The following is an 8841-nucleotide window of genomic DNA, read 5'->3' on the forward strand; positions in this document are numbered from 1 at the left end:
GTGAGGAAAGGCCAAAAGAGGAGAGGTTTATAAATACTTTATTGATTACAGAAAGAAGCTTCCAAAGCTGATACAAAAGCACAGAAGCGACGGGTTTTGCCTCTTTGTATGAGGAAAACATAATCACAGGCCCAGAAGCTCCCTGCTGTAAGACAGACAGGGCAATCTTAAAAAAAAAAAATACTACTTCCTCCTTTTCCCCGAATAACCCATCATTAAATACTAAAAATAGACGACAACATAAAATGAGTGCGCAAGGAACGCCGGGCTCGTCGCCAATACTGCACATGCCCCAGCAGAGGTTAAATCACGCCCGCGAGCGGAGCAGCGGGGCTCTGCCACCGAGGGAGAGGGCTCCTCGGGCCGGGGCCGGCGGCGGCCGGCTTAGGGCTGCCCTTGGCTGGAGAAGTTTGTCCTAAGGCAAGCTGCGGGGGGGGGACCCGTCCAGGGACTGCCTTGTAAAGCACCGTCTATGTCTGCCCGTACCCTGCGGCACGCGCTGCCCACCTCGCCGGCACGGCCTCACCGAAACTCGCGCTCTGCAGAGGGGGTGCCACGAAAAATACTTAGGAAGGAAATCCAGGAGGGCAAGGAGAGAGACGTGTTTCTGCGACGGTTGACATTCAAAACCCAGGATCCTGTGCCGAGGACAAGCCGACGTGCTGCATCGCAGCATGGCCGGGTGGGAATCCGCTGGGATTTCCCCGACACGCAGGGACCGGGTGGCGTGGGCGCTGCACAGCTCACCCGGAGCGTAACGGCATTTCGCCGAGGCCATCGCAGCCAAAGCACCTACTTCTGCAAAACAGCATGATAAGATCTCAGAAGGATTAAAAAAAATAATAATAATAATCTGAGGGTTTTTCCTTTGCAGCTGAAACAGGCCCGGCCCCGGCCCTCCTTGTGTGGCGCTGCCGGCGTGAGCAACCACCGTCCAGCCAGTGCTTCCCAGAGCAGCTGCCTCGCGGGCACTCAGGCACGCGTGAAAGGCACGAGGTACGGCCCCGCGTCGCTTTTCCCTCCGTCCGGCAGCCCCGGAGGGCTGGCCTGAGCGTGGCTTCCTCCTGCCCCCGTTTCCAGCCCAGGCACACACCGGGGAGGCTCTGGTTCCTGGGCCAGGCTGGCAGAGGAAGGCGTGTGCAGGCAGATCATGAGTGGGACAGGGAAGAGCAGGGTGCATGTGCTCGCTGCCGCTAACACGGCGGGCCTAGCGTGGGGTATCCGCTGCCTTCACCAAGCTTCCCGCGTTACGGCTGCTGCTGATACTGGCTCTCTGTTGCAGTAAAGAAATCCTCCAAAATGCTCTGCGTGTACTCGAAGGTGGGACGATCCTCTGGTTTGGTCTGCCAGCACCTCATCATGATGTCATACAGCTCCTCAGGGCAGTTCTCTGTGCGGGGCATCCGGTACCCGTGTTCCAGCACCCTGATCACCTCCACGCTCGACATCCCTGGAGAAACAGGGCAGGACAGGTGAACGTTTCGTGGTTGATCACTGATTTCTTTAAAAGGCAAAAACCGCCCAAACCCAAAACTACCCACCCTTTGGGCAATGTCACTAGGAAGAAAAAGGACAGGTTAGAGGGGTCGGGAAGGGGGAACTCCTACTCCCGGTCAGGGAAACATGCGAACAAACGAGATGCTGAGTTAGTTGTAGCCTGCAGTTTTGTACCCCAGTTGAGCAGATCAGATGGGAATTATAACTGTTTTGTATAAATTTCCACAAAATAAAGGCTACGCTTCTCCATCTGCTGAGTCTTTAATGAGCCATTCCTTCCAGTGTCACTGATGAAAATAAGTTAGTGTGACGGCAGAATTGGTCCTTCCCCAACAACCCTTTATGCCACCCCACATCCTTCATGGTCGGTTTGTGGCAACTTTTACTTTTCTTGTACAGAGTAATTTCCCGTGGAAAAAAAGTACCAAAGAAACAATTAGTATAAAATACAGGGCGGTTCCTAATGGTGATGATGTACAGATTGTTCGAGCCTTCCCAAAAACACTTGGCTCACCTACCAGCCCTGAACTGATGTGCTACTTCCAAACATGCTTAAGCTGCGGGAGGCAGAAAACCATGTGTTAATGCTGTGACACAAACCCGTGAGCCAGGAACCTGCGGTGTGTGATACCCGCTCTCCCGGGGCCATGCGGTACAGCCTGGAGCAAGTCAATTATCCTCTCACATTAAAAACATGATCTTCTATTTTAGAAACAGAGACACCAGATCTTTTAGACATCCTGACTACTGTTGGTTTCCCATGGAGCTGGAGGAGCTCAGGACCTCCTTGCAGGATCAGCCCCAAGGCAGTATATAGAGCAGCTGCCCTTCTCCCCAAAGCAGTGGGCACCCCAAAGTCATCGCTACCTGGACTCATTTCGTGGGCTCCCCAGAGATGTCCCAGCTCTGCTTTGTGGAAGCTGTGAAAAGGGGGCCCATGTCACACCAGCACGGATTTCAGGTCAGTGAAAACAGCTGGTGTCCACTGAGGACTCCCAGGGAGAAAAATCTTCCTAATTATCCATCCTAGGTGAGCTCTTGGCCAAAGAGTAGATGTAGCTAAATGAGTGGCGCAGACTGCTCGGAGACTGTCTCGTGCTCTGGGCTCCTCTCCATGGCTTACAGACAGAACTGCCATCTTAAGATCTCGTGCTACCGTCTTTGAGCTCTGCTCCCAGTGTGAGATTCAGATTTCTCACCGTTCCCTCTGTTTTCAGCGATCTAACTCCACGGAGAAGCGGATCCCATGGATGGGGCCCGGAAGGTGGAGCATGTCTTTTGGAACCAGATCAGAGGAGGCGTTTCACCTCCTTACCTGGGTATGGGATGCGTCCGTAGGTAATGATCTCGGTCAGGAGGATCCCAAAGGACCAGACATCTGATTTTATAGTGAAAGATCCGTAGTTGATGGCTTCTGGTGCAGTCCATTTAATGGGAAACTTGGCGCCTGGACAAAGAGATCCAATGGGAAACATGAGCTCTAACCCAAATGCTGAGAAACTGGTGGTGAAATATGGGAAACAAGAAACAAACCAACAGAAGAGGAAGATGTGAAGTGATGCAAATGAGAGGAGTTTCCCCATCTGCCTGTTTACACATCACGTCCCTCCCAGGGTCCTTCCCACCAAGGTTACACGTTGATAAGTGGCTCTAAGGGAATCCCACAACCCTTCACCATCTCAGAAAGCGGCCAGACGCTCCCAGCAGCTCCCGCACCTTCCCGGGCCATGTACTCATTGTCTTCAATGACTCTGGCCAGCCCAAAGTCTGCAATCTTGCACACCAGTATTGCCGACACCAGAATATTGGCAGCTCTCAGGTCTCTGTGGATGTAGTTCCTCTTCTCAATAAAAGCCATTCCTTCCGCAATCTGTAAAAAGGGGAAAGAGAAAAATGCAAAGAGGCTGTTTGAAATAACACAACCTCCCCAACGCGACTGTTACCAGGAATGGAAAGAGGTTAACTGCTTCTGGCCAGCGCTTGGAAAGGGGGTGAAAGGAGGCTGAGTCACAGCCGGAGATGTGACTGACTCTCCTGCATGGGAACCACTCTCTGTGCAGGGAATCCCTTGCAGAAGAGGTCAGGGTTTGGGTGAGCAGCCCAACACAACCCATTTAAGCCCCTGTGTGAGAAAAGCAGCGAGAACTGGCATCCGAGGAGCTGACGTGCTCACAAGCAAGTATCTGTGGATGTCCACAAGGCAAGGTGTAACTGCTTCATCCATAGCTGTGCAGACGTAAATCATTCTCTGTTCAGAGAAGTCGTGAGACCAGTCTCCAAATACATCAACAGCTGCTTGAGAGAAGCAGGGAGCAAACTGTCCTCTCTCTACACTAAGGGAACAACAAATGGACTTTAACTGCTGCAGCGAGGGTCGGCCAGCATTGCAGAGGTTCCTAGTGAGGACAGAAAAACGCGGTGGTGGGTCTCCCAAGGAAGGTGGGGAGATGCCTGGGGTCTTCAAGAATAGTTGGTGAAGAGTCAGTCCTGCCTGGGGGCAGGACGGCTGTGACGACCCCTGAAGATCCCCCCCGGCTCCATCTTCTGAAGTCTCTGCACTCAGTGGCTGTGGCTGTGTGTGCAGCTATCGGCCCCGATCAATGCAGAGGTGACCTGGTGTGTGCACAACCAACCCCCAAATTTGTGCCAAATCATCTCATGCCTGGATGCTACCAGCAGCCGGGAGGGGAAGGGGCTGGAGCAGCCAGAGGGGACACTCTCCCCATCCTCGTCACACCCGCACAAGCCGGGCCGGGGTAAGGTGCAAGTTGCTCGCAGAGCTCTCCACACAAAATACAGAAGTAAACAAGCACCACAAGAGCGGAAGGATTATTTCCATGACCACAGACACGGTTTTGCTCACAGTGACTCAGCCCCAGCACAAGCCTGGGTGCCAGGCTCGCTAGCTGCCTGCCTGCACGCCTGCTGCCTGCACATGAAAGCGCTTCAGCCTTTGCTTCTCAGTGCTGCAGAAAGCGGCCCCTGTGAGCTACGGAGCCGAGCCGGGAGGTTTGCAAGAGCCAGCTTGCTGGGAACAGATGGCATGCACGGCTGCACAGCTGATCAGCAGACCCTGGCACAGCCGGCTCGAGTAGCCAGTGACCTGGTCTAAGCCCCCGGGGCCTGGGCTCCCATCCTGACTTTCCTGTTGCGCAGGTACCTCTACGCATTATTGCATGGAGGTACCAAGCTTAGCTCAAAGGGTTCCTGGATTCGGCCAGCATCTGGGGACACTGCAGAAGCAGCAGGGACAAGACAAGCGGTTGCACAAATGGTTGCACACACGAAGCTAGATGTATAACAGCACACTCAGCTGTACTCGAAATCGGCTCCTGAAAATATCCCCAAAACGATTTTCACTGAGCCCTCCTGCCTCTCCAGCTGCCTTCCCCCAGCCCGTGACGGCCCTTTGGCAGGTAGATGATTTTAACGAACCACACCCCTGTAGGGATTGCTGTGGGGTAACATAACACACTACGCTCCCTTCCAGAAACCGTGCCCAGCTCACTCCCCCAGGCACTGTGAAAGCAGCAAAATGCCCGGGCTGTAGAGCTCATATTAAGCATATGAAGCTTAACGCTGCCGCAGCTGTAGGTAGGTCCTGCCAGGGGCACGGCCCGAGCGGGTGTAAGATGCTGCCCTGGAGCACGGCAGCTGGTGCCGGGGTGGCACGGGGTGGGCGTGCGGCCGCGCGGGGTTTTGTGGGACTTTTGCAAAGTTTGCAGACAAGGCTCTATCGCACAGAGCGTGTTGTTTGCAGGTAACTATCACATCAGCAGCAATGGATAGACGTCGATAGCTTTGCCATGGCTGCTCTCCAGGGAGCCCTGGGCTCAGACAGGCCACGCCAACCGGCACCTGCATGTCCTGGAGAAGGGACCGTGCGAATGCGAGCAGTGAAAACAAGCTCCGACCCTCACCGCCCGTGACTTCCACAAAATGCAACGGCACCGCAGGCTGCGAGGGCTGCAGAAACCACGGCGGCCTTAGAAGACACAGATTTCCTGGCTCCTCGGAAGGAGCAGCCTGGCCAAAACCCCCCGGGCTCCGTGCGGCTCTGGCGAGGCACTGTGCTGCAGTTAACGGGCGAGCGGGGAGGAAGCTGCCACTTCTCCTTTCACACACACCTGCTGCTGTGCCGGCAGCTGGACCCGCGGGGCGAGCAGGCAGCTGACTGCCCGCAGGGTGTGAGGGCAGCACCGCAGGGAAACCTCACCAGCTCCTTTCCTGCATCCCCCCCACCCCCAGTGTTTGCCTGTTCAAACAAGGCACTGCCCAAGTCCCAGGTAAGCTCTTGGGCTCCTCGATCCCCCCGCTCGCCCTTCTCGGGGGCAAGGGGGAGTGGGAGCAGGGAGCTGGGGGAGGGTTGTTCCCTCCTCACCTGGGCAGAGAAGTCGATCAGCTTCGGGAGCGGCTGCTTTCTCCCCTCGTCGCTCTTCAGGAAATCCAGCAAGCTCCCTGTGGTCAGAGAAGGGTGGCAGGGCTGATGGCTCAGCCGGAGCCTGCGCCCACCCTCGGGGTGGCACGGGTCCTGTGGGCAGCACAGGGTCCCAGGGAGCCAAGCACGATGCGGGGACTTGGTCAGGAAACACACCTGACCCCCCCAGCCCGCTCCCATGGATTGGGCGGAGGAGCAACCCCCGCTGCAGACTCCTGCCTGCCTTGCGGAGCGCTCCTCCTCGTCTGCCCCCTGTCCCCATCCCTCCCTCTCCCAGGGCTGTCACTGCATCCCCCGGCCCGGCACCCTGCCCCAGCGCACTCGGACACACGGTGGCAGGAGCCGGCCCCGCTCCCAGTGCCCCGGCAGCCAGTGCAGAGCCCACGGCCAACCCCGGGGATGCAGGAGGGGCTGATTCTGCACCATCCCCGGGGCACCCGGGTACCGCTGCCTGGCCTGGCCCGCGGCCACCACACAGGGGCATGGGCAGCACCTTTCTCCATGAACTCGGTGATGATGTAGATGGGCTCCTCCTTGGTGACGACCGCATGCAGCTTCACCAGCTTGTCGTGCTGCAGCATCTTCATCAGGTTCGCCTCCTCCAAGAAGGCATCCACGGACATGCTGCCTGGCTTCATCGTCTTCACCGCCACCTTGGTGTGCTTGTTATAGGTAGCTGCGGGGTGGCACGACAGACCATTCCCAGCCTGCCCAGTGCCCAGGCACTGGGAGCACTGGATTTTGGTGCCAAAGCACCCACTGCTGCAGACGGAGCTGCTGCGCGAGGACTGGAGACCACGCGCAGTCCAGGGCTGTCCCCACACACCCAGCCCCGAGCAGTCCCTGCATTAAGGCCAGGGCCACCTCCACTTCCCTGTGCTCCGCTCCCGCAGGTCGCGCCCTCCCTGCCTCTGCCACCCCACCATCCCTCCACCTCCTCTCCCATCCCTCACCCTTCCTTCTCCACCATCACCTTCATCTTCCTCCCAGCTCCCTCCCCCTCGCTCTCACCCATCCACACTTCTCCGAACTGCCCGGCTCCCAGCTTCCTCTCCAGCCTCAGCGACTCCCGAGGGATCTCCCAGGCATCCTTCTCCCAGGGCTTCTGTGGTTTGGGCACGCAGCAGGGGTAGGTGAGCTTCTGGCACAGCCCATCGCTCTGCCCTGCCGGGGAGTGCCGAGAGCTGTCAGCCAGCCTGTCTCACCATCCGCTTCACGCTTCGAAGCGGAGCCCACGACAGCCTCCGTGGCCACAGGGCACGTCCTGGCACCACGCGCCCCACTGCGAACACTGGGGACACGTCGAACACTGGCCATCGCAGCCCAGCCCTGCCGGAATTGCTCTGCCCTGCCGGACATTACTGCACCGTGCCGGTGCAGCCAGGACACTGGCCTGCCCAGGGAGGGGGAGTCCTGGGCGCTGCGGGCATTTGGGGACACTGACACCCATGGCTATGACAGTCAGCAAGCCGGGCACCGCGCCAGGGGAAGGTCCGGGAGTCGCTGCACGTCACAGCCGGAGCCACAGCGGGAGCCCAGCAGTGATGGGCAGGAGCCCCTCGGCCTCTGCGTGCCCCCGGCTGCCCGGCAGCTGCTCGGCTCAGGGACAAAGCCCCATTCGGGGTGGGGGGTCCAGGCACCCCAGGGCTCACCCTTGTAGTACTGGACCAGCTCCTGCAGCGTATCAAAGCTGCTGCGCGGGGAGATGTAGAAGCCGCCACTATCCAGTGTCCGGATCTTGTAATGCTTCACCGTGCCGCCCTGCAGGTCGTCCCCGTCCCGCACCGACAGTGAGTAGCAGCCTGTTCGGGGAGGGGTGAGCTGCCAGCCCCTGTGTGGAGGGCACGTCCCCGCTGCGCCCGGCCATCTCGCGGCACGCGCGGTGACATCACCCAGCGGAGCCATCATTGCAGCACCCGTCCCCACCGTGCTGCCGCCACCCCCTTGGCCCCAAGCACAAGGCCAGCTATACCTGTGCCCCAAACATCGAAAGCAGCCTCAAAGGGGCACGTCCCCCCCATCCCTGCCACGGGGCTCGGACATGTGGCAGCACCACGGGCTCTTGTGGGGACACTTGCAGCAGGAGCATGGGACCCCCAGTCCCTGCCCCGCAGCAAAGCAGAGCCCCCGGGCTGGGGAGGCACCTCCCGAGCTCCTCTGCCGGGCAAGTGTGAGTGAGGGAGGCCCCTCCAGGGCAGCCGCTCCCCACCACCGTGCTGCGGGCACCCCTCCGGACCTTTTGTCGTCTCGCTGTCCCGTATCATGAAGGACCCGATCACGTTCCCGGGGCCAAGGAGCTGCCGCTCCGCATCCTTCCGGCTGATGCCCTTGAAAAACCACCTGCAGCAGGAACAAATGAACCAACGAACGCTGCCGGGGGTGGGAGAGCTAAGGCGAGCGTGGATCAGGGCTGGGGGCAGGACATGGGGCAGGAGCGGGGACAGCTACGGGGGAGCACGGGACTGCACGGGGCCGGGATGTGCCATGGAGGGACGGACTCACTCCTCTGTCTCCAGCGAGTCGGCTGGGGCAACGTAGTTGCTGGGGATGAAGCCTTCGCACCCCGTTGCCAGTGACCGCGCTTGCCACCACTCCCCTGACCTGCGACAGAAATGGCATCGGGTCGGCCCATGGCACCTGGCACTGGGCACTGCCAGCTCCTCCAGGGGCAAATTCCAGAAAAAAACCCCAGCAGGGCCACGCGAGCCTTCAGGAGACCCCAGGGCAGGGGGACACCGGCAGCACTTACTCCTTCAGCACCTTCAGCCGCTCCCCTTTCTGGAAGCTCAGGTCCCCAGCGTGCATTGCCTCGTAGTCGTAGAGCGCCAGCACCACACTGTCCTCTGAGCCTGCAGCGAGGGAGCTCCCTGGGCACCCCTCCCCGTGCTGGGATGGGGCGCCTGGCC

The 8841-nt window shown here is 59.0% G+C and overlaps 2 protein-coding genes across 2 annotated transcripts in view; both read right to left on the reverse strand.

Moving 5' to 3' along the window:
* TM9SF4 (transmembrane 9 superfamily member 4) overlaps positions 1-778 on the reverse strand; it is a 20142-nt gene extending 19364 nt beyond the window's left edge. Inside the window, exon 1 of the mRNA XM_009279576.1 lies at positions 656-778. Within this exon, the coding sequence (XP_009277851.1) occupies positions 656-778 (123 nt within the window). The remainder of the gene's footprint in view (positions 1-655) is intronic.
* A 469-nt stretch (positions 779-1247) lies between these two features.
* Positions 1248-8779, reverse strand: HCK (HCK proto-oncogene, Src family tyrosine kinase). The gene is made up of 10 exons (XM_009279577.2): positions 8685-8779; positions 8438-8536; positions 8172-8275; positions 7588-7737; positions 6947-7099; positions 6429-6611; positions 5879-5955; positions 3214-3367; positions 2813-2944; positions 1248-1450 (listed from the first exon to the last, which is right to left on the reverse strand). Exons 1-10 carry the CDS (start codon positions 8738-8740, stop codon positions 1248-1250), a joined length of 1311 nt encoding a protein of 436 aa, XP_009277852.2. The 5' UTR covers positions 8741-8779.
* Between the last annotated feature and the right edge of the window lie 62 nt (positions 8780-8841).

Source organism: Aptenodytes forsteri, unplaced genomic scaffold (genome assembly GCF_000699145.1).
Source record: "Aptenodytes forsteri isolate BGI_AS27 unplaced genomic scaffold, ASM69914v1 Scaffold483, whole genome shotgun sequence".
Lineage (NCBI taxonomy): Eukaryota > Metazoa > Chordata > Aves > Sphenisciformes > Spheniscidae > Aptenodytes > Aptenodytes forsteri.